The sequence below is a fragment of the Nipponia nippon genome, unplaced genomic scaffold, assembly GCF_047370975.1.
Source record: "Nipponia nippon isolate SJK-2023a ecotype South Korea unplaced genomic scaffold, ASM4737097v1 scaffold_10, whole genome shotgun sequence".
In the NCBI taxonomy this organism is placed as follows: Eukaryota; Metazoa; Chordata; class Aves; order Pelecaniformes; family Threskiornithidae; genus Nipponia; species Nipponia nippon.
Genome location: NW_028262291.1, coordinates 229,921 through 256,610, shown reverse-complemented (window position 1 = coordinate 256,610; position 26,690 = coordinate 229,921). Strand labels below are relative to the sequence as shown.

Genomic DNA, 26,690 nt, shown 5'->3' with positions numbered 1-26,690 from the left:
GCGCTCAGCCACGTGCGAGGGGCTGCCTCTGCAGGGGGACGCTGGGTGTGGGGGGCTGCGGGCAGGCCCGGGGCCCGGCGCCGTGGGTGGGAGTGCAGGCGCGGCACCAGTGGGGCGGGTGGGCGCCCGCGTGGGCCGCGCAAGGGGGTCCGCCATCGCTGCGCGTGGCAGCACGCCCACGCTGGGCACGTGGGTGCCCGGCTGCGCACGCTGCCCCTCTGCCGGCGCCCGCGGGCTGCCGGGGTGGGGGCGTGGGGGGCGCTTCTGCCCCCCAGCCCGGCAGCACCCGGGGTGCCCTGCACCCCAGCAGGCCCAGATGGGGGCCCCCAGCCCCAGCTGCAGGCAGAGCTGCAGGCAGCGTGCGGGCAGGGAGCTCCTCCTGGTGGCAGTCCCCGCCCGGGCGTCCCCAGGGCCACCGGCCCCCATGGCCACCCCCGGCCAGGGGAGGTCCAGGGCCAGGGCTGAGAGAAGAGCGGGGACCCCCGAGCCAACCAACCACGTTTTATTGTCCCGTCGGAGCGGCACCACCGGCCCGACCTGTTGCTCGTTGTCCGGAGGGCGACGCGAGAGCAGGGGCGAGGGGGAGGGAGGGGCTCACCGCCCATCCCAGCCCCGGGGAGAGGGCACCGAGGGGAAGGGGAACGCGGGGGTCGGGGGGGACGGGGGCCCTGCGAGCATCGTACAAAGTGCATAGGTGTGTGTGTGTCCCCCGCCGCGGGAGGGGGCAGGCCTGATCCTGGGGACAGCGGCCGTCAGCCTCGGGGACGCGCTGGCAGGAGAGCGAGCCTGGAAGAGACACGGCGGGGAGAGGGGTGAGGACCCCGCGAGGAGCCCCAGCCCCAGGGGGGACCCAGGCCGGGGGTCCCGCGGCCGGGGCAGGCAGGAGGGTGCTGCCCCTCCTGGCCTGGGGACACAGGGACATGCTCCCGCCGGGGCCACCCTGCCCGCTGCCGCGGGGCCCGCACCCAGCCACCTCTGCCTGACGTCCCCCTCCAGCCCCCTGGGACACGCAGTCCCTGCGGGGAGGGGAGGCCCCAGCTACGCCCTGCCCCGGGCGCTGGGGGCCGGGGTCCGTCGCCCGCGTCCCCCCAGCTCCCGCACTCACCCGCTCAAGGCTTCTTCTTTTTCAGCTTGAGCGCTTGCAGCCAGTGGGGGGGGGAGGCGTCGGACCTGGGAGGCGTTGGCATAGCGTCGGTCAGCACACGTCCCAAAAACACCCCCAAAACCAGCCCCGGCACCCAGACCGACCCCCTGGGGCACCCGCCAAGAGGGACCCCCGGCCGATCTCCACTCCCGGGGGATTCGGCGGGCAGAGGCAGGCAGGGAGGGCAGGCAGGGAGGGCAGGCAGGGAGCTGCCGCGCCGGCTGGGGCTTTAAGGGCTCGGTCCCAAGCAGTGTTTAGGGTGGAGCAGCCCTGCTCTCCAGGCAACGGGCCCTGGGAAAGCTGGGCCCAGCAAAGCCTCCCCCCGCGCCCAGCTCCAGCCGGGCAAGGGCCCAGCCCGGCCTCCTGCTGCCTGCGAACGCCAGAGGGCCCAGCCCAGAGAGCCCCAGCACCCCTCAACATCCCTTTAAAGCACCCCCAACATCCTCATGCCTCCGGAAAAACCCACCCTCAGGACCGCTTCAAGCCCTGGATGGGGCACCGAGCCGGGTCACAGCCCCCCAGCGCCTCCCCGTGCCCGCAGCGTCGGCCTCGGCTGTCCCCAAACCTGCACGCGTGCCCCCCAGGCCCCCCTCTCCCACCCCCGAGGCACAGCCCTCGCCCACGAGGGTCCCGCGCCCCCAGCACTCACCCTGAGGACTTCTCCGGCTTGGGGGGCAGCGCCAGGGGCTTCCCGCTCAAGCCCGGGATCTTGCAGGACTTGGAGCGCTGCACATGGGGGTCCTTGGGGGGGGTTCCCTTGCTGTCCCCCAGCAGCGCCCCCTCCTCGGCCGAGCGGTTTCGGCCCCTCAGCTTGGCCTGGGGGCAGAGGAGGGAAGTCAGGCTGGCGCACGGTGCTCTGCCCCCTCCCCATCCCTCCCCACACTGTCGGCCGGTGGCCAACCCCCGGTCCCAACCTGCCTCAGTTTCCCCTCCCTTGTTAAACCCTCCCTTCCAGCTGGCCGGGAGGCGTCGCCCCACTGGCCCAGGGTCCCAGCGGGCCCCACCTTGAGGGCGGACGTGTTGAGGCCGGGGAAGAGCGGCACCTTGACCCCCTTGCTCGACGGGGACGCTCGCACCCTCCGGCTCTTGGGTTCTTCTGCCACCTCCTCGTCAGAGGACGCTGCTGGGCGGGCTGGGCAGGGCTCTACGGGTAGGACACAGGGACAGCGTCACCATGAGACACCTCTGCCGCGGACAGACGGCCCTGCGGTCCCTCTCCAGTTGTCACCGTCCCACGGGCTCTCACCTGTGGAGTCTCGGAACATCCAGCTCTCCCCTTCCGAGGCAGCCCCGGGGCGGAGGGCCGGTGCCCGGTGCCTGCGCTTGCGGCCCAGGTTGGCCTTGCTGCGGTACACGCTGCTGTCCAGGACCTCCGTGTCCTGCAGAGCCACGGGGACAGGTCACTGCCCAGCACCGGGGAGCCCCGGGACCCCCACCCCACCCATCCAGCGTGCCCACGGACCCCCACAACAGCACAGGGGGCCCCGAATCCACAGCCTGCCCCTCGGGGGAGGCGAGGGCCAGAAGCGAAGCCCCCAGCCCCAGAGGAGGACAGGAACAGGGCCCCCAGAGAAGCGTCTGTGACGGCCGGGCACCCCCGGGGCCGTACGAGGGGGCTGGAAGCTGCCCCGGCCCCGCTCACCTCCAGGAAGGTGAATTCCTCCGCAGCGTGGTCCGTGGGTCCCTCGGGCTGAGAGGTGCCCGGGAAGAGCCTCTTCTCCTCCCAGCTTGGTGGTCTCTTCCCATCCGGGTGGTCTGAGGGGGCTTCTTCGCTCTCCGTGTCTGGCAGGGTCCCGCCGGCAGCCTCCAGCAGCAGAGGGGAGGCCCTGGGGCTCCGTGGCGCAGCGGCCGGCTCAGGGAGGTCCCTCTCCTCCTCGGTGGGGCTGGGCGGCTCGCCCCGGCGGCACTCTGCAGCCAGGGGGTCAGCTGGAGCATCGCCCATCGGCGGGCTGGGGTCCGAGAGATGGGTGCTTCTGCTCAGGGAGACAAGACAAGACCCCAGAGTTCCTCCAGCTCCAGCTAACACAAGCCCTCCCCCTGCCCCAAACCTTGCCTCTGTCAGCCTCCAGGGGAAACTGAGGCACGGGGAGGGCCAAACGCTGCTCCCGTGAAGTCAGGACAGCACCCAGGTGTCCAGGACTCTTCCCCCTCTCCCAGGATGTCACACCAAAGGGGTGGCACCTCTGGGAAGTTCCCCCAAAGCCCCTTCCCAAAGGCTGAGGCAGAATTTGGGGTCTGGGGAGGGCAAGGAGGCTGCCAGACTCATAGGGGACTCAGGCCAACTCTCCCCTTGGGGCAGAGAAAGGGGTCAGAGCCCCAGTATGGCCACCAGCCCCCAGGAGGTGGCCAGGGGGACACCAGGTGACCAAGGGGCCCCAAGGGGCAGGAGGAGGAGGATCGGGGCCACCCAGGGTGCGGGAAGGTGCTGGCAGCAGGAAACTGCAGAGCCCCGGGGCAGGGGCTGGGGGCTCCCCGCTGCCCCGCACAGGTCAGCCAGGGAGGGGCCTTTCCGAGGCCCCTGCGGCTCTCTCGTCCCTCCTCCGAGGATCCCTGGTTTCAGGCAGCTTGAGGGAATTTATCATTTTGGGAATCCCCAGCTCCGTCAGTTGGCCAAAATCAGAGTTCCCACATCCTGGCGAAGCAGTAAGGGCACTAATTCTGCTGCTTTTTCGGGGAGCCAAGGGAACACCAGCACCCCCCAAACTTGGCACGCGGCTCCCCATGTCAGAGGGAGACTGGCACAAGAAGCCCCAAAGGCATCATCCCCCCCTGGATCAGCTCAAGACGGCAGATCCTGCCGGGACAAGTTGAAACCCAGTCCCTTGAAAAGTTCCCGCTCCAGTTGCAGGGCCAGAGGCTACGGCGGAAATGTGGAGGCTGGGGAAGAGGAGCTCTGGCAGCCCAGGGCCGGAGCAGGTCCCTCAGCTATGAGTGAGGCACGGTAGGACGCCAGCACGAGGCCCATGGTGTCAGAAGTCCCCACCGCAGGACGGTGTGGGCACCCGAGGGGGACGGATCCCTCCCCGGAGCCACGCTGCCACCACCAGCGCCTTCCTTACCCGTCCGCCGAGCTGGCGTCATCTCCCAGGCTCTGCTCCTCGGCACCGACGTCCCGACTCCGGGCCGCGCAGCGGGCGCCAAATGCGCTAGCCCACTCCCGGCGCTTGGCCTCAGCGTCGTGCAGCTCCACGCCCCAGCCGGCTGCATCGAGGTCCCGGCTCCAGCCTGGCTCTTCCACCCCGGCCTCGTGGGGCTGGGCAGAGCTGCCCAGGCCCTGATCCCAGGCCGTCTGGCTCAGTCCAACCCCGCCGGCATCACCAGTGCCCACGCAGCTGGTGGCGTCCGAGCTGCTGAAGGAGAGGTCCCTGTGCCAGTCTCCCAGGGGCTCCTGCAGGCCCCCCGACCTCATTCCGCCAGCCCAGGACATCGAGCCGTCTGACGACGCTCCGGCGCTGGAGGGATCTGGCACCCGCTCTGTCCCAATGATGCCAAACTGGTTGTGGCGCTCAGCTCCTCCGAGCTCTTCAGCCCAGTCCCTGCTGTCGGTGGCACCGCGCTCCTGCCGGTCGGTGCTGCCCCAGCCGGGCTCCTGGGCCAGGGGATCGGGGACACGGGAGCCAGGCACGTCGTCCTTCCCGACACCAAAAGCGTCGACCAGCTCGGTTTGGCCGATGCTGCGCTCACCAGCCCAGCTCAGCCGGCCAGGACTAAACTCTTTGTCTTCCCTTTCAGTGTTCGTAGAGCTGTACTCGCTGGCCCAGCTTGGTCTGCTGGGGCTGAACTCCGTGTCCTGGGTCTCCACGTCCCTCTCATCGTCCCAGGCTGGTCTGCTGGGTGTGAACCTGCTGTCCCGGGTCTCCACGTCCCGGCTGCTGTATTCGTCATCCCAGGCTGGTCTGCTGGGTCCGAACCCGCTGTCCTGGGTCTCCATCTCTCTGCTGCTGTACTCGCTGGCCCAGGCCGGCCTGCTGGCTTTGAGCTCCCCGTCCCGGGCCTCCACATCCCTGGTGCTGGGCTCATCCCAGGCTGCTCTGCTGGGGCTGAACTCCCGGTCCTGGCTCTCCATGTCCCTGCTGCGGTACTCGCTATCCCAGGCCGGCCTGCTGGGGCTGAACTCCCGGTCCTGGCTCTCCATGTCTCGGGTGCTGTACTCGCCAGTCCAAGCTGGTCTGCTGGGGCTGAACTCCCGGTCCTGGCTCTCCATGTCCCTGCTGCTGTATTTGCTGTCCCAGGCCGGCCTGCTGGGGCTGACCTCCTTCTCTGGGCTCCCAGTGTCCCCAGTGCTGGATCTGCCAGCCCAGCCCAGCGTAAAATCCTTGTCCTTGGTCTCAGCATCCCTGCTGCTGTATTTACTGGTCCAGTCTGGGGCAAGCTCCCTGTCCTTCATCTCTGCATCCCTGGTGCCGTACTCAACAGCCCACGCAGGTGTGATCTCTCCCTCCTGGCTCTCTGGGACCTCGGAGCCATACCTGCCAGCCCAGCTGGGCTGCCTGGAGCTGGGCTCCTCGTCCTGCTGCTGGCCACGTCCCACGCCGTAGCTGCTGCTCCAGTCAGCCTTCCCAGAGCCTATCTCCTCCCTGCTGCCCACGCTGTCCAAGCCGTAGCCTGTGCCCCACTTGGGTTTGCCGGCACTGAAGTCTGGATCCTGCAGGCAGCTCTCCCCTGCGCCGTGGGATTTGGACCAGTCGCTGCAGCCCAGTCGCATTTCCCCCATCAGCTCCGTCCCTTTGTAATCGCTGCCCCAGTCCCTCCTGGCAGTGCCGAAGGGCCCGTCCCGCCGGTCCCCATCCCTGGCGCTGTGGGTGCTCTCCCAGCTTGATTTAGTCCCGAATTCCCGGTCCTGCTCTGTCTCACCAGGCCAGTCTCTCTCCCTGGCCACAGCCTCGCGGGTCCAGTCGAAGGTGCCGGCCTGGTGAGGTCTGCCGATGCCGAATTCACTGCACAGGTCCTTCCGCGACCAGCCGAGCAGGTCCTGGGGGAAGAGGGGGTTAGAGGGGGTTGCAGTCCCGGCTCACGCAGCAGAGAGGAAAAGCAGGGGGAAACATCCTGGGATGGCTGGGGGGCACAGCACAAGCAGGGTCCCTGTCCCCTGCCGCCTGCCCTCCCCACCCCGCGGGGCCCCCATTGCCAGGCCGGGAGCTGCCAGCTGCCCCGGGGTACTCACAGCCGCCACGCCCGCCCAGGGCCCTTCCCAGCCCGGCGCCCACCGAGCCCTCCCCAGCTCATCCCACAGCTCCAGGTTGGCCAGCAGCCGCTGGAGGATGGCCACGGTCCCCGACTCGCCAGCCATGGCTCCCCAGCGCACCCCGCGCCCGCAAGCAGCGGCCGCACCCCGGCTCTCCCTGACGGCACGGCACGCTCCCGCTCAGCCTCCACACGGCCGGCGAGGCCCAGCCCTGCCGGAGAGGAGCCCAGCGCCACACCGACACCGTGGCCCAGCATTAACCCTTGCCACCGCGCAGCCGCCTGGCTCCCCGCGCCCCCTTACCTCCGGCCCTTCCGCGTCCAGAGAGCCGTGCCTTGCGGTGTGGGCCCTGGGCGATGCCAGCAGCTCCGTCAGCCAGCCCGGGTCGGCGTGGGGATCGGGGCCCCTCAAGGATCCTTCGGCCCGGCCCGGCCCGCCGGGGCCCTGCAGGCTTACAGGCGAGTCGCCCGCCGGCACCCAGGCCGAGTCGGCTGCGGTGGCCGAATCCGGTGGGGTCGGATCCGGTGGGGCGGCCTCGATGAGGAGGCCGGGCTGGGCAGGGGGCTCGGGCTCAGCTGGGTCCTGGTCGGGCTCCGTCACGCAGAGAGGGGAGCAGGGCACGGTGGCCTCCTGCTCTGCCTCCCCTTCCTCCTCCTCCTCCTCCGCCGAGCCCTCGGCCTCTCGCTGGGCCACGGGACCCCCCGGACATGGAGCCCCCTCCGCTCCCCGGCTGCTGGCCACCACAGGGCTGGGCCCTTCGGATCTGCTGGGCCCTTCGGATCTGCTGTCCCTCCGGGAGTGCGGGGGGCAGGGGGCCGAATCCTCCCCATCCGACTCGCCCTCTTCGGAGAGCCCCGAGTCGGCTGTCTCCCGGATGGGGGACGGGGGCGGGGACGCTAGCCACCGCGCCCCCCGCGAGGGGAACGTCCACTCAAAGGACTGGGAAAGGCTCCAGCCAGACTCGCTGCCCATGGACGGCTCGGAGAGCGCGTCCCCGGGACGGGGCAGGGCGCTCAGCGAGCCCCCCAGCTCCCCCATGCCCTGCCCCGCCGTCGGGGGCTGCAACACCCCCTCCGAAGAGCGCCGGAGCCCCGAGTCCCGGGAAGGGCGAGGCGGGCTGAAATCAGGACCCTCAGGGGACTGTGGGGACACTGGGGAGTCATCGGGTCCCTCCGGGGAGCCTGGGGGACGAGAGGCTATAGCAGGGGGCTCAGGGGGTGGGCTGGGGGGGCTTGGGTACTCAGCGGCAGCCTCAGGAGAGCCGGGGGGCAGGTGACTCTGGGGGGCAGTTCAGGGGTGCCAGGGGGGCTGGCAGTATCGGGGGATCCCTCTCCAGGAGTGTGGGGGGAGCCGGGGGAGCGGGAAACGCCGAGCCGGGGTTCGGCTGCGGCGGAGGGAGCACCCGGGGCCTGGATGGAGGCAGCTGAGACCTCGGCTGGAGGCCGAGCGGGGGAGCCGGGGGCCAGCGTGGGGGAGCCGGGGGCCGGGAGCTCTGGGGGGGCATCGGGAGAGCCAGGGGCCGAGGCAGAGGGCTCGGCGGGCTGGCAAGGAGCTCCCGGGGCCGGGGCCGGGTAGGCTGGGGGCTTGGGGGAGCCAGGGGGTCCGGGGGCACCCAGCTGGAGAGAGGAGAGCTGTGGAAAGAGGCAGGGGGGTGTCATGTCACTCGAGAGGAATCTCCCAGGCGTCACCCACCCCAAAATCACAGCCCCCTCTCTGGTGAGGGTCCCTGCCGCCGGCACCCCCTCCCCTCCCCAGCCCCGAGGCAGGGGGTGCCCACACTTCCTGCCAGCACCAGGCTCCTTCCTCCGTGACTCAGCCCGGGCGGCTCCCAGCGGCCCCCGGCCCCGCTCCGAGCCCCGTCGGGCAGGGCCCGGCAGCGCCCTCAGCCCCCCGCTGCTGCCCCCCTCGAGCGCGGAGACAGACGGAGAGGAAGAACCGAAGCAGGAGGAAGCAAAACCACCCCCGGCCCAGACCTCCCACCCCCTGCCCGCGCCGCCGGGGTTAGTGCCCCTCAGCGGCACCGCTGCCCAGGCTGCCACCCCGGCGTCACCAGGGCCTGGTGTCCCGGTCACCGCCCCGAGCACGGGGGGAGAGCGGGGCTGGCAGGGAGCCCGAGAGGGCCTGCCCTGCCGCATACCTGCCGGGTCACCAAACCCCGGCTGGTGACTCACGGCTGCTCCCTGCCCACGCCTCAGCAGCGGCGCTGGCACACGCCACCCCCTCCAAAATAACCTGGCCCCGCACCCGGGCACCCAGCACGGGGGGCACCCGGCTTCCCCGGAGGAAGGGGCGGTCGGCGCCCCAAAGAGAAAGGAGAGACACGCACCCCGCAGAGAGGGAGCCCCGGAGGAGACAGGAGAGCCCCGAAGGAGAGAGCCCAGGAGCGGAGCCGCCGCGGCACGGGAGGGCGAGGCGAGAACTCACGTCAGGGGAGGAAGGCGGCCTCCGGTGTCCGCGGGGGTCCCCGGCACAGCTCGGGCCGGCTGGGGGGGAGCCGCTGGCAGAGAGAAATGGGGAAGGAGGGTAAATTCCTCCCGTGCGCCTCTGCCCTCCTCTCCCACCGCCCGCCCAGGCACCTTCCGGCCCCAAACCACCCGCCCTGGCCGCAAGAGGATGGGGTCGGGCGAACTGCAAGAGGCCTCCCAATCACTGCGAGCCGTACCCAAAACCGGCACTCAGCTCTCAGCGAGGCTTTGACTGCAGAGGGGAGGGAGGCAACCGGCCACAATCCCCTTTCCGGAAAGTTTTCGGTCCTTTGGAGAGCGAGTTTCTCACACTCGGGTTTAAAATAGCCCCCATCTCGCTCTCCCGGAGGTGCCCGGCTTTCGGGAGCATGGCCAAGCGCTGGCTCTCACCCAGGACATCCCGCAGCCAGGAGTGCCGCAGATCTGCCGGCTCCCTCCGCCTTGGCATGGCCCGGCGGGAAAAAAAATAGCAAGGGTGGGAAAAAGGGAGCATTTCCCCAGGGAGCGACCCCCTCCCCGCTATTCCCAGCCTCGGGGCGGCCCCTGTCCAGGCAGCGGGACGGCCAGCTGGCTCGCTTCCCAGCCCCCGGGGGCCACAGGCACAGAGGCAGCTCCTCAACCGGGACAGCCCGTTCCTGCGGTCTGAACAAACCGCCCGGCGCTGTGCGGCTGCCCCGGCCTTCCCACGGAGGCCGCTCAAGGCGCTGCCGGCTTAGGAGGAACCCCGGCCTCGTGCTGGTGACCGGACCTCAGCTCCGTTATTCCCATTCCCGCAGCCTCTCATCCCCCCAGGCCAGCCCCCGGTCCCTCACCTCATCTCGGCAATCGGGTGTCCGTCATCCCCCGTCCCCGGCTCGCCCACCGTGGGCTGGGGGGTCTGGCGGGCTTCGCCGGGGGGGGCTCCATCCGCCTCCCCGCTGGGGCGCCTCCGGAAGGCGGTAAAGGTCTTGGAGCCGAAGCGAGAGGAGGGATCGGGGCAAAAGGGTGAGAGCCGGGCCCGGTCCGGGCTCCCCGGGCCCTCCCTGCTGTCCATTTTGGCCAGGATCTCTTCCACGGTGGTGCCAGGAAATCGCTCCGGTTTGGACGCCACCGGCACCGGCGTCACCTTGAAGGCAGTGGGGCCTTTGCGAGGGGGCGTCGGCGGGGCAGGGGGCACCTCCTCGCCGGGGGTCGAACCCGAGTCCTCGGCGGCTGCGACCAGAGGAGACGGGAGCCCCTTCCCGTTGGGGGTCTCGGGTGACTTGAGGGTGAAGGAGGGGCGCCTGAGGGGCCCCCCCGAGCTGCCCCCGCCGTAGGGCTGGGGCCCCGCCAGCCGGTTCATCTTCTCGGCAGAGGGCAGCTCTGGGCGAGGGTGTCGCGGCCCCAGACCCGGCAGAGGGTGCGGCAGGGAGGGCTTGGTGGGCACAGCCGGCTTGGGCAGCACCCGGGGTTTGGGCCGGACAGGCGGCTTGGGGCGAGCGTTGCCTGCAAGAGAAGGGAGGAGAGAAGAAACGCCATGTTGGAGGAGCACCGCGGCCCCGCCGGGCGCCCCGGGGAAGGCCAGCAGGGCACACCGGGCCGAGAGCAGGCCCCGGGCACCAGCCTGGCTTCCCCAGGGGGGCTCTCCCAGCACGGACCAGGCCGGCAAACCCCCCGGCCCCCATTTCTCCCACCTCCGCGGGGACAGACCTTTCTCGGGGCTGCCGGCTGCCAGCCCAGCCCCGCCGGCACCCGTGGCAGAGGCGCAGGGCAAGGCGGGGCGCAGGGGCTGCGGCTGGGAGGCCATGGCGAAACCGGGGCCGGAGCTCAGCGGAGGCGGTGCGGGTCAGCCCCTGGGGAGAGAGGAAGGAGGGAGAAGCATTTCGGGGAGCGCCCCTTCGCCCGGGCTCCGAGGCCGGCGGGGCCCAGCGGCTCCTCCAGCCGCGCCGTGGTCCCAGCCTCCCAGCCCTGCACCAAACCCTCGCGTCCACCTGCGCCGGCAGCCGGACGGCGTGCCAAACCCCTATCGCACCGCCAACCCTCTCTTCGCCGGTACCACCCTTTGTACACCAGCCCCGGGGAGCCCGCGCCAACCGGGCATGGCGCAGTAACCCCAAACACCGCGCCAGCCCCCCCGCTGCCTGTACCCCCTCGCGCACGTCGGTAACCGCCTGTACCCCGTCCTCCTTCACCCGGACCGGCTTCCGCACGCTGGGAACCCCCCAAACACCGTGCGGCTCCTCATTTACCTGTACCGGCACCGGTAATCGCCTGTGCCCCGTCCTCGTTAGCCTGTCCCAGCGCCCCAACACACAGATGTCACCCCGCCGACCCCCCCAAAGCGCAGGCCGGGCCCCAGTTTGCCCAGTTTGCCCCAGTAGCCACATCAGCCCTCTCCCCGCACGCCGGCCCCCGCCCCGCTCACCTTCCCCACGGCAGCCTCATGGCCGGGCCGGGCCGGGCCGGGGGGGATCCGCCGTCCCCGCGGGTCTCACGCTGCCGCCGCCGCTCCCGTGACTCACCGGGGCTGCGGGGACAGGAAAAACCCGCTCGGTGCCTCCTCCGGGCCCGGCCCTGCCCTCCCCTCCCCGCCTCGCTCCCGCCGGGGCCCACCCCCCCCCCGGAGCCCCCCCGTCCTCCACGGGGGAACCGGCGTCACGGCCGCCCCAGCCCACATCTGGAAGCCATCGGGCCCCTTTCCCAACCCCTTGGCAGCCCCGGGACGGTGACGAGGCCCCGCTCCCCGCCCCGGGATGCGGCTCCGTCCCGGGCCCCCCCCGAGTCCTCCACCGGCGGGGCCTGCTCCCGTTGCCCCGGCAACGAAGCCCCCGCTCGAGTAGGTGGGTAGGCCTCGACCAGCGGGGCCTAGCCCCGTCGCCGTGGCAACGGAGCCCCCCGCTCGATTTTGGGGAAGGGGGGAGGTACCGGGCCCGTTGTGCCCGCCGGGGCCGAAGCCGCGGGTTTCCCGCGGCTTCGGCCCCGGCGGGCACAACGAGGCCCGGGGCGTGGGGGGGGGGGGGATCCCGGTTCCCCGTAGCGACCCCCGCTCACCCGCCACCGCCGCTGCTGCTGCATATTCATGAGGGCGCCCGCCCCACCCACCGCTGGCCACGCCCCCCGCCCGCCGACCAGCGAGAGCGGCGGGCCAGAGCGGCCCCGGCGCCGCGTGGCCAGGCGGAACAGCGAGAGGAGGGGCTAGAGAGGCGCCGCGCCCCGCCCCGCCCGCGGGTGGGCTTACCATAGAGAGGGTGCTAGAGGGGCTGCCCGGCGGTTGGGGTGCTGGTGGTGCACCGTCGCCGGGGTTGGGGGTACCCTCCGGTGCAGCTGCCCCATGGACACCCCCTGTCCCTGCGCCAGACCGGGCACAGCACCCCAGGCCCTCCCCACAACACCCCGGCCCTCCCCACAACACCCCGCTGCAGCGCACAGCCGGCCGCCAACACCCCGGGCCCTCCCCGCAACAGCACACAGCCAGCTCACAACACCCAGGCCCGCCCTAGCTGACGCCCCACTGCAGCACACAGCTCCCTGTGACACCCCGGGTCCTCCCGCCTCACGCCCAGCTGCAACACACAGCCGGTTCGCAACACCCTGGGCAGCGCACAGCCACCCACAACACCCCGCTGCAGCGCACAGCCGCCCGCAGCACCCCCTGCCTGCGCCCCCCGGGGCCGGCTCCCCACGGCCAGGCCGGGAAGCGGCCGCCATGGCCGGCGGCGGGGAAGCGGCGCCGATGGGATCGGTTCTCCCGCCGCCGCAGCTCGGCAGAGAAAACCCCGACGGCACCAGGATGGACCGCGGGGCCTCCATGAGGAGGCTGACGGCTCCTCGGCGGCACCGGGGAGGCCGAGGAGGGGCCAGGGGCTGCTAACGGAGGGGCCGGGAGCAGGCTGGGCCACGGGCGCCGTGGGAAGGAGAGCGCCAGCGGCCCCGGGGCCCCGCCGCCGCCGGGGAAGGAAGGAAGGAAGGGGGGAGCCGGCCCCGCTCCCCCGCCTCTGCACCCACACTCACGCCCTCGGTGGGGTTTTTTTATTCAATGCGAGTTGCCATGTGAACGGACCCAAAATACAAAAAAAAAAAAAAAAAAAACAAGGAAAGAAAAGAGACGGAAACAAACCCGAGTATTTAAAAAAAATAAATTGATGCGAAACAGGGCTGAGGCGGGACCGAGGCCCCTCGGGGCCTCCCTCCTCCCCGGGGTCTCGCTCCCCCAGCCAGGCACTGAGGGCTCGGGCAGGGGCCCGGGGGCCTCCCACCCCGTCCCGCGCCTCCCCGCCTTCGGCGGCGCGGCAAGGCGGGCTGGGAGCCGGCGGAGCCCGAGACCCGGGTCCCCGCCACGGGGCCGGCCCGCCCCGGCCTCACCCATCTGGGAACCAGCCTGGAGCCAGCTGGGGACGGGGCTAATCCGAGCCGGACGCGGACTCCTCCGAGCTGGGGGGCAGGCTGGCGACTCCCTCCTCCTCCGAGTCCTGTGGGCAGGGGACGAGGTCAGGGCAGTGGGGGATGAGGTCAGGGCAGCAGCTCCCATTCCCCCGCCTCTCCTGTGCCCCACAGCGGGGACGGGGTGACAGTGGTGACTCGGGGACACGTGTAGCGCACAGACAGGCCACCCCCACCCAGAGGGACGTGACCAGCGGACCCCGGACAAGGGCTACCAGAGGGTTCCAGCCCCTGCAGGGACGGGATGAGAGGCGAGGGAGCGCTGCCGGGGCAAGCTGGGCCAGCAGAACCCCCGGCCGCCCAGCAGGAGCCCTACCTCCTTCTTGTTCTCTCCGGAGGAGCTCTCGTCGCTGGAGACAAATTCCTTGCTCTTGAAGCTCTCGCTCATATTCTTGGCAGGGGACTTGGTGGAGGACAAAGACTTGGAGGCGGCACCTTTCTTCTCCGCTTTCCCCTTCATTTGCTTCTCCTGCTTCTTCTTCTTCTTTTTAGACCTCTCCCTGCACGTGTGTTGGGAGGGCGAAGGGAGAGGGGAAGCGTTACCCTGCTGCCGGCCCCGTCTCTGGCACCGAGGACGCCCTTCACACCCCCCAGCCCTGGAGAGGCCCAGGCACCGCGGTGGCTGGGGAACCGCCCGATTTCGGAGGGGCGAAGCCCTGCCACCCCTCCCACCAGCCCCCTCCGCTCAGCGCACTCACGTCTTGGCACTCTCCGACTTGCTGCCCGTGCTGTACTCCTTCATGGCCTTCTCGTAGTCCCTCCTGGCATCTTCCGCCTTGCGATCCCATTCCTGCAGCGACAGCACGAGGTTAGCACTCCCTCTCCTCCTCCACCGCCATCTGCACCGCCAGAGCCCAACCCCGTCCCACGCCGCGCCGGCGCTCCCACCGCGTCCCTCGCCGCCTCGGATCAAGCCTACGCTCACCCAGCAGCTCACCAGCCCACAGGCGTCGCCTCCCCGCTGCCGCGCTCCCTTCCTGCCCCCCAGCTTCCCGAGACCGAGCGCTAGCCTCCTCCTCTCCAGCCTCCCCCTCCCAGACCGGCCCCAGCGCTCCCCGCCGGCAGAGCGACCCCGACGCCCCCTCCCTCACCTCCTTCTTCTCCTTGGACATGGCTTTCCACAGCTCCCCAGCCTTCTTGGACAAGTCTGTGATGCTGATGCCGGGATGGTCGGACTTGATCTTCTCACGGTTGGCGTTCAGCCAGAGCATGTAAGCCGACATCGGCCGCTTGGGAGCGTTGGGGTCCTTCCCTTTCTTGCTCTGGGAGGCAGGGAGGGGAGAGAACAAGCGTGAAAGCCTCGGCACCAGGCACTAAAGACCTCGGGACCTGGGCTTGCCCCCAGAGGAGGCTTGCCTCCTCCACCCCACCAGCACTTCAGCTACCCCCTCAGGGCAGACGGGCTGTCAGGTCACAGCCCCGAAAGCCCAAAGGGCAGGCTGTCGGAGCCACGTCCCCCAACAACAGAAAGGACTGGCCAGGCACGGGCGCGGGGCACCCTTTGGAGGAGTCGCAGCCCAGGTTCCTCGGCAGGAGGCAGTGAAGCGGGGCTTGGACAAGCGACTCGGCCAGGGCGAAGCCCGGCGAGGCGGTGGCACCAGACCAGACTGTGGCAGAAGGCTGAGGTGAAGCAGCTGAGCTGAAGGGCTGCGACCTGCGTCTCCCCGGTGCTGCTCCAAACAGCAGCTCCTGCTCTCCACAGCCTCTCACCTCCACCTGCTTCTTGCGGGGCTTGCGGTCTTTGACAATCTTGGCCTTCTTGGCTGGCTTCTTCTCGTCCCGGTCGCTGTCGCCGTCACCGCTGGAGGAGCTGGCCGAGGCGTTGCTGTCAAACCTGCGTGGAGGTACTTGGCTTCAGCGACAGCTCCAGACCCCCACCCCAAAAAGATGAAGCACGAGGCGGGGGAGAGGGAGCCGTGAAAAGCAGGCAGCAAGGCCTGCCCCCGAACTCTCCCAGCCTCCAGCAACCCATAATTCGGAGACTTCCTGAGCTGAAGCTGTTGTGTTCGTGCTTAACAGCTCTCAGGGGATTTTTCTTCCACGAACAGGGCTCATCATCTTCTCACTTCCTGTAAATTTTAGGCTCGCACGGCTCAACTGCACCAGCATCGACCTCCTCCTGTGGGGCTGAGCCCGGCGCTCAGCAGCACAAACAACGGCCCTTGGCGCTGGTGCGGAGACGGCCGAGGCCCCAGCCGGGAGCCATCCGATCTCCCGGCCGCCCTGCTCTCACCCTCTCAAGTTGCATAATGTCATTACAAGAGAGAGTGCCCAGAACTGCACCCGCTTCTCGAGGTTTTTAAGTCCAGGGATTTATCAAGTGATACCGCTGTGCCTGGAGCATTCCCCAGCGTTCACACAGCCCCAGGCCGCCGCTGCCCCCACACCACGCCCTCAAACAGCACCTTCCAAGAGCCCCGCTAGCCAGACCCCTGCCCGGCCTCCACTCACTCTTCGGCCACATCGTCATCCTCTTCGCCGGGGTTGAAGGACTCGTCTGGAAGGAGAGCGCAGGGGTCAGCTCAGAGCAAGGCGAGGACGGACAGGACTTCACCAGAGGGGGGGAAGAAGCCTGGGCACCGAAGGCGGCCCCCCAGCAGTCCCTCAGGCCCGCCAGCCTCAGCCCTCACCAGTCTCCTCCCCAGAGCCGTCGCTGCTGTCGTTGGCGTTCTCCTCCCGGATCTTGCCCTCCTCCTTCATCCTCTCCAAGTAGGCGTCGTGCTGGTCCTCATCGGAGTCAGCGTACTCGTCGTAGCTCTGCTTCATGCCCTGTGGGAGAGACAGCGTGAGCGCTGCTCCCTGCGCTCCCCCTGCCCGCACGCACACCCCCTCTGGAAACCGCAACTCCTGGCATGCTCCTGGGTGGGCATGGCCCCCGGGCAGGCCCCGGACTCATGCACGGGGTGGGGAGGACGGGACAGCTGCCACATCCCCTCCTTCTCCCCATCAGGGCTCCAGAGAGAGGGGCAAAAAAGTTATCAGGGTTAGGGGGGCCCTGTCGCAAATCATGCCGGGGTTACTGGGTTTAGTCAGGGACCACCACGGCCATGCAGAGGAAACCTGCACCAGGAGGAGGAAGAGGAGAAAGAGGAAGGGATATCGCACGGACCTTTTTCCTCTACAAGGGCAAGGAAAGAAAAGAGAGGTGAAAAAAAAAAAAAAGGGAAAAGCAGCAGAATTTTGGAGAGATGACGGCCCCCAGCCCTCTCCCCACCCCAGCCGGCGGGGCAGCGGTTCCAGCGGGGCGCGGGGAACCAGCCCTGCTCAGCAGGTACCTCCTTGAGGCCTCGGTTCTTGATGTTCAGCTTCTTGGCGTTGACAAAGTCAAAGAGCTTCCCGTACTCCTCCCTGCAGGACAGGCGGGGCGGTCAGGGACGGGTGGCACTCGGAGTGCCAGCAGCACAGAGAGCAGCCCGGCGGGCACGGCGAGAGCGTGCCCCACGCCCACCTCTCTATGCTGCTGAAGGTGTACTGCGTGCCCTGCTTGGTCTCGATCTCGAAGTCGAAGGAGCGGGTGGTGGTGGTCCCGCGGGCGAAGTTGACGAAGGAGATCTCGTCGAAGCGGATGTGCACGGGCGGCTTGTGCACGTAGATGAAGCCACGCTCCAGCGGGTAGAGAAGCCCCGAGCTGGCCTTGTAGGAGCAGGTGATGCACTGCGCTCCGGAGTGTCTGCGAGAGCAAACGCGGCCGTCTTACACCCGCAGGGAGCAAACGCCCTCCCCGTGCCCGTCCCCACGGCGAGACAGGGGGCCCCCGCAGCCCAGACGAGCCCATCAGCTGCTCCCCCAGCACGAGGCACAAATCCCACAAAGCCCCTTCTCCCTGACCACGGGAACAAGAGAGAAAGAGAGGGGCTGGTCCTGCTGCCAGTCAGGGAGGGATCTCAAACTCAGACTACCGAACCAGCAGCTCCTCCTGCCCTGGGGAGGACGAGGCTCACTGTGCATCTCCCCGACCTCCGCGCCCTTTCCTGCAGCAGGAAGATCCCAGGTTCCACCATGCACCCCCCCCTCGGCCGGCAGCAGCGCGCCTCACCCCTGGAAGTTGCCGGGCACGGTGATCTTGCGATTCACCAGCGCCTTCATGACCCGGCTGACCATCTCGTAGAGGGAGCCCGACATGTTCTTGGTGAGCCGCCCCTCGAAGCGTTTCTCCACCTCCTCCCTGCGTGGCCAAAAGAGAGGGCAGCGGTGAGAACGAGAGCCCAAGAGGTTCCTTACCGCCCTCCCAGCTCCCCGCAGCCCCCAAACCCAGGGAGGGGGCCGAGGAAGTGGCCCGGCAGGCGAGGAACTCACTCGTTCATGTTGAGGGTCAGGGAAATGTCCTCATCCTTGGAGAAGAGCAGGATAAGGAAGTGGTAGCGGGTCTGGCCCTGCTTTATCGGGGGGTCCAGGCTGATCTGAAAAGAGAATAGGAGGCGAGGACCTGAAATCTCCCAAACCCATCGCTTGCCACCCTTCCCTGGGGGAGGGAAGAGCCCTTGTCCCCTCCTCACCACGAAGAACATCTGCCGCTGGTCCTTGTGCGGCAGCAGGAAGAGGCGCAGCACAGTCGTGTAGGGGATCTTGTAGTCGAAGGTCTTGCCGTGGAGGTGCAGGAAGGTGGGGTAGATACGGATGTCGTAGCGCCCGCGAGGCGTCAGGCACTGCAGCTCCCGGAAGATGCAGATGGCATCTCCGGTGGCCTGGATCACGTCCGCCTTGGAGAGGACGTTCTGAGCGAAGGCCTGCAGGGGAAGGGAGTTCCGGCCAGGTGAGGGTACCCAGCTACCCCCCCTGCCTGACCCACTGGCCCCCCGGCCCCCCGCTCACCTCCACGGGGTCCACGCCGTCCTCCTGGGTGGGGGGCACATAGAAGCGAACCTCCATGAGCGAGACCTCAGCGTCATCGTTCTGGTGGAACTCCAGCGTCACCTCGTTCTTGCCCGTCGTGCACTGGGAGACATTGCTGAGGGGGATCTCGAACACCGGCTGCTCCCCGATGTCGAAGGAGAGCAGCTGCCCTGCGGGGCGGGAGAGGAGACGCAGCCCGTCACGGCAGGACCAGAGCTACCGCGCCACGAGGCAGGGACAAGAACCCAAGGCCCACCCTGTGGGGCAGACCCACGGCATCCTGCTAGATCCCACCTCCAGCAGCAGCCTCAGTCTTCTCCCAAAATCCAGCAATGCCCCTCCTCTCCCCGCCGCATCCCCATGCTCCCTCCCAAAGCTCCAGGCCGCCTGCTTCTGGCTACAGCCCCGGAGACAACACTGGTCAGAAACCAACAGGAGCAAACGGTCCGTTCCCACCTCCCCCTGGCCTTGGACCAGGGAGGGCGCCCACCAGCTCCCCGGCCCCGGCAGGGACCGGCAGGCCCTGCTGGATGCTTGCAGCTCCCACGCTGACCTGTCTTTTACACCGACCGTTCCCTGCCTGCAAAACCTTCCCCCGGGCTTGGGGCCCGCAGGTATTTCCTGCTTTCCCGGGGTGACCGTCACCTCGCTGTGCCCGAGGGCACCACTAGAAACCGGGCTGCTGCCCAGGGGACCGGCTGGGCGCTGCGGGAACAGCCGCGCTGGCGGGAAACCGCCCCAGCTACCGGACCAGCCCCACTGCCTCGGGCCGCACCCGCCACGGAGGGCCCCTCTCCCCAGTAACGGCGTCACCACCTCTCACCTCCGAACCTCACCGTCCCCCAGTTCCAGCCCTTCACGCACAGGTCCTTCTCCGCCAGCTCCAGGCGGTAGTGGGCCTTGAAGAAATCTGAGAGCTTATCAAACTCCTGGGCAGAGAAGGAGGGAACGGCCGTCAGAAACCGCCACGTACAGGCAGGGGATGCCCAGAGCCTGTAACTGCGACGCAGCCCCCCGGCACAAGGGAAGCGGCAAGAAAAATGGGGTCAGAGCTGTTCTGGGGGTTCAGAGCTGTTCTGGGGGGGGTCAGACCTGTTCTGGGGGGGGGGGGGGGCATCAGAGCTGTGAGACTCATGGTGAGCACAGCTCGATACCAGAGAACCACAAGCCAGCACGAGAAGAGACGCCAGCCAGGGCCAAGGACGGGACAGGCAAGCAGGGGTTGGGGGACTCACCGATTCCCGGAAACCATCGTATTTGTAGACGTGGCCATTCTTGGTGAGCAGCTTGAGGCCGTGACCGAGCGCCACGCGCCGCCACACGCCCTCGGCCAGCTCGGAGGCCTGGATGTTGTCCACCTTCCCTGTCTTGCTGTTCTTGAAGATCACGCCCTGGCGGCTCAGCCGCAGCCGCCCGTCGTTCTGGCGGGAGACGCAGGCGTGAGGCGGGGGCAGCAGGGCAGGGCACAGCCCAAAGACACCAACAGGCTCCCCAGCAGGGAACCGCCACCCTTCGGGTGCAACAGGCGGCTGCACAACCCCTCCAAGCGAAACAAGGTGACTTCCCCAACCGCCCACCAGCTTGAGTGCTCACACGCTCCTCGCCGCCCAAATTTGGGCTTCAAGCAGCCACAAGACAGTGGCCAGCGCCCTCGGTGCCACTACAGCGCTGGAGCTCTGCTGGGTTTCTGGGGACGGTCTCCCAAAGACCAGAGGGTTAAGGCTGACCCAGAACCACTCAACACCACCGCAAGCCCCCCGCCCGCTCCCTGGCGCCAGAACCGGCTGACAGCCGACACACAGCCCTCTCGCAGCAGCTACGGTGGACGCGCAGAGCTGGCATCCCTTCTCCCTCCTCCTGGAAGCGTTCCCAACCGCAGCCTCGCTCTCTCCGCAACGGGCTGGCACTAAAAGCCCCCGTCAATGCTCCGAAACACTTCAGCCCCGGAAACGAGGCGCCTCCGCTCCCTGCTTCCCGGCGAGATCAGCAAAACACCCTCTGCCAGGACGAGGCGGCGGAAGAGACGCCGAGGGGGGGAAGCGCCCCGCAGCATTTCGGCTGGGAGCGCGGGGCTCGGCACGACGTGCCACCCGCCGGGGCCCAAGCGGGTCTCCCGGGGCCCGCGGCCCCCCCTCGCTCACCATGGATCCCTTCACCTCCTGGTAGATCTCGTTGAACTCCAGTGTGTCAGCCATGGCGGCACCTGGGGTTCGGGAGGGGAAAGAGGTCGAGCGCAGCGAGTCCTTCAGTTCCCCCCCGGGGCCGGCATGCCCCGGGCCAGCGCAGGTGGGGACGGGGACAGCGCAGCTGCGGGGAGCGGAGGGTGAGCGGAGCTGGCGGGGCTCCCCAGGGGAAGATGGCTGCTGGCCCCACGGCCACGCCGCCACCCCCAAAACCAAACCCTGTCCCCCCAGACCCGCTCCCGCCCCCGCCGCGCTCTCCTCGCCCCCCGGGGCGGCACCGCAGCGCCTGGCGGGGGCGGCCCCGACCCCCCCGGCCCCTCTGCCCCCCTCCCCAGCAGGGCCCCGGCCACGGGGCCTTCCCCCCGCCCACGGTGCCCCCCCCCCGCCGCCCCCCGCCCCCCCAGCCCGCCCCCTCCCCCCCCCGGTCCCGCCCCGCACCCCGACCCCCCCCCCGCGCTGCTCCCAGCCCCCAGATCCCGCCCGCCCTCGGCTCCCCCCCAGGGCCCGGGCGCCTCCCCGGCCCCCCCCCCCCCCCGCCTGCGCCCCCCGGGCCCGGCCCCCCGGCCCCGCCCCCCCCGCCCCGGTGCGGCCCGGCGCCCCCGCACCGCCGCCACTTTTCCCGCCTGCGCAACACGAACCTCGCGCGGAGCCTCCCCCCCGCCGCCGCCGCTGCCGCCGCCGCCGGAACCCGCCCCCACTTCCGCCATAGAGAGGAGCCGCTCTGGGCGCCACGGCGGGGCGCGGGAGGACCGCGCCGCAAGGGCGCGGGCGGGACCATAGAGCGCCCGGAGGACTCCGACTAGAGCGGAGGCAGCGTCCCGCGCCCGCCCCGCCATCGAGGCGGGGAGGTGGGGAGCTGGGGAGGGGGCTAGAGCGGCCGCTCCCGAGGCCTCCCCTGCCGCGCTGCCTCGCCTGGCACCATAGAGAGGCGGCGGGCGGGGGCGGCGGGGGGGCGCTGGCCGGAGGGGCCGCGCCCCCATTGGTCAGCGCCGGGGGAGCCCCGTGACGTCACCGCGAGGGCTGGGGGGGGGGGGGGGCACCCCGAAATGGGGGCACCCACAAACACGGGGCTCCCCGAAACGGGGGCTCCCACCCGGGTCACCCCGAACAGGAGGCGCCCCAAGACCGGGGGCGCCCCCCCACGTCACCCCCCCGGAGCCCCCCCGAGCCGGGCACCCCCGGCCCCGCCCCTGCGGGGGAGCCCCGGGGGGGGGGCACCGGGCACGGCCCCCCCAGCCCCCGGGACGGGGGGCGGCCCCTCCCCCCGTGCCCCCGCCCCCGCCCCGCCCCCTCCTCCGCCCCGCCCCCGCTGCCCGCACCCCTGCCTGCGGCTGCCCGCCCTGCCCGCACCAGCCTCTGCTGCCCGCACCCCTGCCCGCTGCCCGCTCCTGCCCGACCCTGCCCGCACCCCTGCCCGCGGCCGCCGTCCCTGCCCGCGTCGCCCCCCGCTGCCCGCACCCCTGCCCGCTCCTGCCCGCACCAGCCTCTGCTGCCCGCACCCCTCCCTGCTCCTGCCCGCGCCCCTGCCCCTGCCCGCGGCTGCCAGCCCTGCCCGCACCCCTGCCCGCACCCCTGCCCGCCCCTGCCCGCCCCTGCCCATGCCCCCGCCGCGCCCCGGCACCCGCTGGGTGACCGACTTCTTCTCCTACGAGACGGCCAAGTCGGTGGTGGTGAAGAGCTGGGTGGTGGGGGCCGTCAACCGCGGGGTGCAGCTCCTCATCCTCGCCTACTTCGTCGGGTGAGGCCCCGCCACCCCGCCTCGCCCGGGCCTGGCGCGGCCACGGCGGGCGGGTGACGGGTGGCAGGTGACGGGTGACAGGTGACGGGTGGCGGGTGACGGGTGGCGGGTGACGGGGGGCTGCTGCGAGCGACGCCCGGGGGGACGGCGGCGGGGGGGACAGCCTGGGCGGTGGTGCGGGGAGCGGGGTGGCCGGCCAGCAGCGGCGGGGGACGGCGGGGGTGACGGGGCAGAGGGGGGACAGGCGAGAGGGTGACAAGTGTGTCAGCGCCGGGAAGGCCAGGTGTGCCGGCACGGGGGACACGATGGGGACAGCCGGGAGAGCGTGCCCGTGGGGGTGACGGGGGGTGGTGGTGTGCGTGACACACGGAGAGCATCGGTGTGGGTGACAGGGTCGGTGCGGGTGATGGGTGGGGGACAGTGTCAGTGCGAGTGACAAAGAGGGGCGGGAGCAGCAGCACGGCCACAGCGGGTGACGGGGGGTTGTCTGACCCCGGGTGCTCCCCAGCGGGTGACAGCGGCCACCGGCGGGGCGCGGGCAGGTGACAGAGGACCGGCGGCCACCCACCCTGGCAGCCCCAGGCGCCCCAGGGCCCCGGCAGCTCTGGGTGGGCTGGGGGTGACGGGGGACCCAGGCAGGTCCGGGGGGTGGCCGTCCCCACCGTCACCCCCTGCGGGTGTTGTCCCAGCTGGGTGTTCCTCCACGAGAAAGCCTACCAGGTGCGGGACACCGTCATCGAGTCCTCGGTGGTGACCAAGGTCAAGGGCATCGGGCGCTATGCCGGCCGGGTGCTGGACACGGCCGACTACGTCACCCCGCACCAGGTGAGGGGCGGCGGGGTCCCTCCCCTGCCGCGGTTTCCCCTCCGGGACGGAGCCAGGGGCGGTCAGGGTGACGGCAACGTCCCCCCCAGGGCACCTCGGTGTTCGTGGTGGTCACCAAGCAGATCCTGACGGAGAACCAGGCGCAGGGCGTCTGCCCCGAGGTACGGGGCTGGGGGTGGCGGCGGGGCGTCCCCGTGCCCCCCGCCCGGGCTGACCCCCGCTCCCCGCAGAGCGAGGCCGAGTACCGCTGCACGGCCGACCGCGACTGCCGGGGGAAGAGCCCCGCCACGGGCAGCGGTGAGGGGGACCCCCGCCCCGGGGACGGGGAGCGGGGGGCCGAGGCCCGCGGCGGCCGCGCTGACGGGGGCTCCGGCAGGGGTGCTGACGGGGCGCTGCGTCCCCTACAACGGGACCCTGCGCACCTGCGAGATCCGGGGCTGGTGCCCGCCGGAGGTGGACACCGTCGACGTGTGAGTGCGCCGGGGGGGACACGGCGGGGCGGGGGGACAGGGGCCCGTGCCCCCGCCGCGGCCCCAGGGACGCCCCTCTGCCCCCAGACCCGTCATGCTGGAGGCTGAGAACTTCACCGTCTTCATCAAGAACAGCATCCGCTTCCCGCTCTTTGGCTTCGAGAAGTGAGCGGGGGCACGGGGGCGGCGGGGGGACGCGTGCCCGCAGCCCGGCCGGCTGAGCCCCGCGTCCCCCGTGTCCCCCAGGGCCAACCTGCCGCCCCCCGGCAGCGGCGGGGAGCTGGGCCGCTGCCGCTTCCACCCCGAGCGGCAGCCGCTCTGCCCCATCCTGCGGCTGGGGGACGTGGCGCGCCTCGCCGGGCAGGACTTCCCCACGCTGGCCGCCACCGTGAGCCGGGGGACGCGGAGTGGGACCTGGGGACACGGGGACGTGGGATGCGGAGATGTGGGATGTGGGGACATGGGGATGTGAGGCAGGGGACATGGGGACATGGGATGCAGAGATGTGGGATGTGGGGACATGGGGACACGGGGACACGGGGACGTGGGACCTGGGGACATGGGATGCGGAGGTGTGGGATGCGGGGACACGGGGACGTGAGACAGGGGACATGGGGACATGAGACATGGGACGGGGACACGGGGACGTGGGGACACAGAGACATGGGACATGGGGACATGAGACATGGGACGGGGGGACATGGGGACGTGGGATGTGGGGGCACAGGGACGTGGGACATGGATCTTGGGGACACAGGGATGTGGGACATGGGGACGTGGGACATGGGGACATGGGAATGTGGGATGTGAGGACACGGGGATGTGGGACATGGGGACGAGACTGCAAGACATGGGGAAGCAGGGATGCGGGATGTAGGGAACGGGACGTGGGGACACAGGGATGTGGGACTTGGGGGCGTGGTGATGTGGGACGTGGGACGCAGGGAGGTGGGGTGTGGGGACGCAGGGATGTGGGATGCAGGGCACGGGGATGTGGGGACACGGGGACACGGGGACGTGGCGGGGGGCGGGAGGTGGAGCAGGGGGACGGGGCCACGGGGTCCCCACGCGCGGCTGACGCTGGCGGCGGGGCAGGGGGGGGTGCTGGGCATCAAGATCGGGTGGGTGTGCGACCTGGACCGCGCCTGGGAGCGCTGCCTGCCCCGCTACTCCTTCACCCGCCTGGACGGCCTCGCCCGCGCCCCCGCCCCCGGCTACAACTTCAGGTGGGGCACGCGTGCCACATGGGGACATGCGTGTCACACGCGTGTGCGCTGCCCGGCACGGCCCCCTGTCCCCCGCCTCCCCGCGCAGGCACGCCCGGTACTACCGCTGGCAGGACGGCACCGAGCGCCGCACCCTCACCAAGGCCTTCGGCATCCGCTTCGACGTCCTGGTGTACGGCAACGTATGTGCGGGGCCGGGGGCCGGGGGGGCCGGGGGGCGCGGACCCCACCGACGGGGCTCTCTGCGCCCCCAGGCTGGGAAGTTCGGCATTGTCCCCACCCTCATCAACACGGTGGCAGCTTTCACCTCCATCGGCGTGGTGAGTTGTGGCCGTTCTCAGCCCCCAAGCGGTGGCATCTCGGGGGGGCAGGCGGGGGGGCTTGGGAGAGGCCCTGTGCACCCCCCAGGTGTGGGGCGGGGGGGCAGTGGTGCCCCACAGTGGCTGGGAGTGGGGGGGGGGGAAAACCCCGTAGCCGTGGGGCAGGGGGATAGAGGGAAACCCTACAGCCGTGGGGCAGGGGACACAGCACAGCCCCAGGGCAGCGGCAGCCTGGCGCCAGGGGGGCTGGAGGTGTTGGGGGGTGCCCCATAGCGTGGGCCCCCCCACCCCAATGCTGCCGCCCCCAGGGCACGGTGCTGTGCGACATCATCCTGCTCAACTTCCTCAAGGGAGCTGAGCACTACAAGGCCCGCAAGTTCGAGGAGGTCAGCCGTGGGGCCGGGGCTGCCGTGGGGCCGGGGCTGCTGTGGGGCTGGGGCCGCCGTGGGGCCGGGGCCGCCGTGGGGCTGGGGCCACGCTGGGGCACGTGTGGGGCTGGCTGGCGGGGGGACGTGCCCCTGAGCCCCCCGGTGCCCTGGCCATGGGGCAGGGACTAACCCGACGCCCGTCCCCTGCCCCACAGGTGCCAGAGGCTGGCGTGCCCGTGCCCCCCGCCAGCCCCACGGCGTGTCCCCCCAGGGCGCTGGGGGGCTGCAGCCGAGACAAGCAGTCCACCGACTCCGGCACCTTCTCCCTCGGCCTCTAGCCCCAGGCAGTGTGGGGCAGCCCCCTGCCCACGCCCAGCCGGGGGGGCCCCGCATCGTCCCCCCCCAGACCCCGCCACGGCTGGCACCCGCTGTCCCGCGCTGCCACTGGGACAGGGCACAGGGGACGCATGGGGCGGTGGGGGTGACGCTGGTGGCCATGGGGCAGGGGTGGCCGTGGGGACGATGTCGGGGCCACGGGGGTGGCAGCAGGGCCATGCAGTGGCACCGGGGGTGGCAGAGGGACACAGGGCCATGGGGGTGGCACTGGGGCTGGCAGAGGGACATTGGGGTATGGGGGGGTGGCCCAGGGGACATGGGGAGAAGGGGGTGATGCTGAGGGTGGCAGAGGGGTACGAGGCACGTGGGGTGGCCCCAGGGTTGGCAGAGGGTCACGGGGACCCAAGGATGTCCCCCAAGGGCCACCCAGGTGGGCACCAGGGCTGGGGTGCCCAGCGTGTGGGGACGGGGGACACAGCCCCCTGGGTGCCACCGTGCTGACTCCCGGTGCCCCGCGACTCCCACCGCGTGTGCGCCCAGTGCCACCGCGGGAACCCGGTCCCCATCCGCAGCCGGCTCATCTGCACTGGGGCCATCGCCCGCGGCAGGGTCAGGGGCTCACTGGGACCCCTGCCAGGCTCCTACTGCCCACCCTGTCCCCAGTGCCCACCCTGGGTGCCTCAGCCCTGTCCCAGTCTCCCCAGTGCCCACCCTGGGCATCCCAGCCCTGTCCCAGTGTCCCCAATATCCATCTTTGGGTGTCCCAGCCCTCTCCCCCTGTCCCCAGTGCCCACCCTGGGTGTCCCAGCCCTGTCCCAGTCTCCCCAGGGTGCCCCAGCCCCACTGCCCTGACCCAGGTGCCCAGTGCTCCCCTCAGCAGGTGCCGCCTGGCCGGGGGTCCCACCCCACGGCCCTGGGTCCCTGCAGCTCCCACATCTCCGTCTGGGGGGGCTGGGTGGGTGCTGCTCCCTGGGGCAGTGGGTGCTGTGGGTGCCAGGGGTGACCCCCTCTCCCCCCCAGATGGGTGCTGGGGACGCACCCGCTGGTACCGAGGGGCTCAGCCCCCTGGTGCCCCCCCCCCGAACCCCGGCACCTCCCTGCTCCAGCCAGCCCCACACTGGGGGGCTGCACCCCCCAATAAACCTTCGGCTCGCAGCACCCGTCCGTCTCCAGCCTCTGCGGGGGCGAGGGGTGGCTAT

General features: G+C 70.6%; 3 protein-coding genes across 4 annotated transcripts; 1 reads left to right on the top strand and 2 right to left on the bottom strand.

Annotated features, from left to right (window-relative positions):
- Positions 1 to 486: 486 nt before the first annotated feature.
- Positions 487 to 11,394, bottom strand: CNOT12 (CCR4-NOT transcription complex subunit 12). Its single transcript, XM_087738964.1, is given in 13 exon segments — positions 487 to 786; positions 1,106 to 1,170; positions 1,794 to 1,960; positions 2,149 to 2,288; positions 2,391 to 2,523; positions 2,787 to 3,117; positions 4,204 to 6,116; positions 6,633 to 7,591; positions 7,594 to 7,960; positions 8,754 to 8,826; positions 9,607 to 10,258; positions 10,463 to 10,605; positions 11,178 to 11,394. Coding segments are annotated over 11 exon segments (4,893 nt in total). The 5' UTR covers positions 10,560 to 10,605; positions 11,178 to 11,394; the 3' UTR covers positions 487 to 786; positions 1,106 to 1,109.
- Positions 11,395 to 12,869: 1,475 nt separating this feature from the next.
- Positions 12,870 to 21,126, bottom strand: SSRP1 (structure specific recognition protein 1). The gene is made up of 17 exons (XM_087738976.1): positions 20,847 to 21,126; positions 20,167 to 20,332; positions 19,261 to 19,446; positions 18,849 to 18,954; positions 18,005 to 18,195; positions 17,689 to 17,919; positions 17,489 to 17,592; positions 17,229 to 17,357; positions 16,641 to 16,862; positions 16,468 to 16,540; positions 15,823 to 15,961; positions 15,644 to 15,689; positions 14,903 to 15,026; positions 14,284 to 14,454; positions 13,891 to 13,982; positions 13,509 to 13,692; positions 12,870 to 13,221 (listed from the first exon to the last, which is right to left on the bottom strand). The coding sequence occupies exons 1-17, from the start codon at positions 20,984 to 20,986 to the stop codon at positions 13,153 to 13,155; spliced, it is 2,373 nt and encodes a 790-aa protein (XP_087595102.1). The 5' UTR covers positions 20,987 to 21,126; the 3' UTR covers positions 12,870 to 13,152.
- A 547-nt stretch (positions 21,127 to 21,673) lies between these two features.
- Positions 21,674 to 26,649, top strand: P2RX3 (purinergic receptor P2X 3). Of its 2 annotated transcripts, XM_087746676.1 has the most exons (12): positions 21,674 to 21,946; positions 22,636 to 22,771; positions 22,861 to 22,932; positions 23,002 to 23,068; positions 23,148 to 23,241; positions 23,329 to 23,406; positions 23,488 to 23,629; positions 24,337 to 24,467; positions 24,556 to 24,649; positions 24,722 to 24,787; positions 25,096 to 25,173; positions 25,371 to 26,649. In XM_087746676.1, the coding sequence occupies exons 1-12, from the start codon at positions 21,807 to 21,809 to the stop codon at positions 25,491 to 25,493; spliced, it is 1,221 nt and encodes a 406-aa protein (XP_087602802.1). In that variant the 5' UTR covers positions 21,674 to 21,806; the 3' UTR covers positions 25,494 to 26,649. The 2 variants fall into 2 exon arrangements, with proteins under 2 accessions (XP_087602802.1, XP_087602803.1); XM_087746677.1 differs by lacking the exon at positions 25,096 to 25,173.
- Positions 26,650 to 26,690: the final 41 nt, after the last annotated feature.

Bases quoted from the DNA above. Each gene is read 5' to 3' on its own strand.
- SSRP1 (XM_087738976.1), bottom strand. From the start codon at position 20,986: ATGGTCCCGCCCGCGCCCTTGCGGCGCGGTCCTCCCGCGCCCCGCCGT. The intron at 17,358-17,488 runs GTGAGTTCCTCG...TTGGCCACGCAG, and splicing joins CTGACCCTCAACATGAACGA to GGAGGAGGTGGAGAAACGCT. The intron at 13,693-13,890 runs GTGAGTGCGCTG...ACACACGTGCAG, and splicing joins AAGTCGGAGAGTGCCAAGAC to GGAGAGGTCTAAAAAGAAGA.
- P2RX3 (XM_087746676.1), top strand. From the start codon at position 21,807: ATGCCCCCGCCGCGCCCCGGCACCCGCTGGGTGACCGACTTCTTCTCC. The intron at 23,242-23,328 runs GTGAGTGCGCCG...CTCTGCCCCCAG, and splicing joins GAGGTGGACACCGTCGACGT to ACCCGTCATGCTGGAGGCTG. The intron at 24,788-25,095 runs GTGAGTTGTGGC...TGCCGCCCCCAG, and splicing joins CTTTCACCTCCATCGGCGTG to GGCACGGTGCTGTGCGACAT.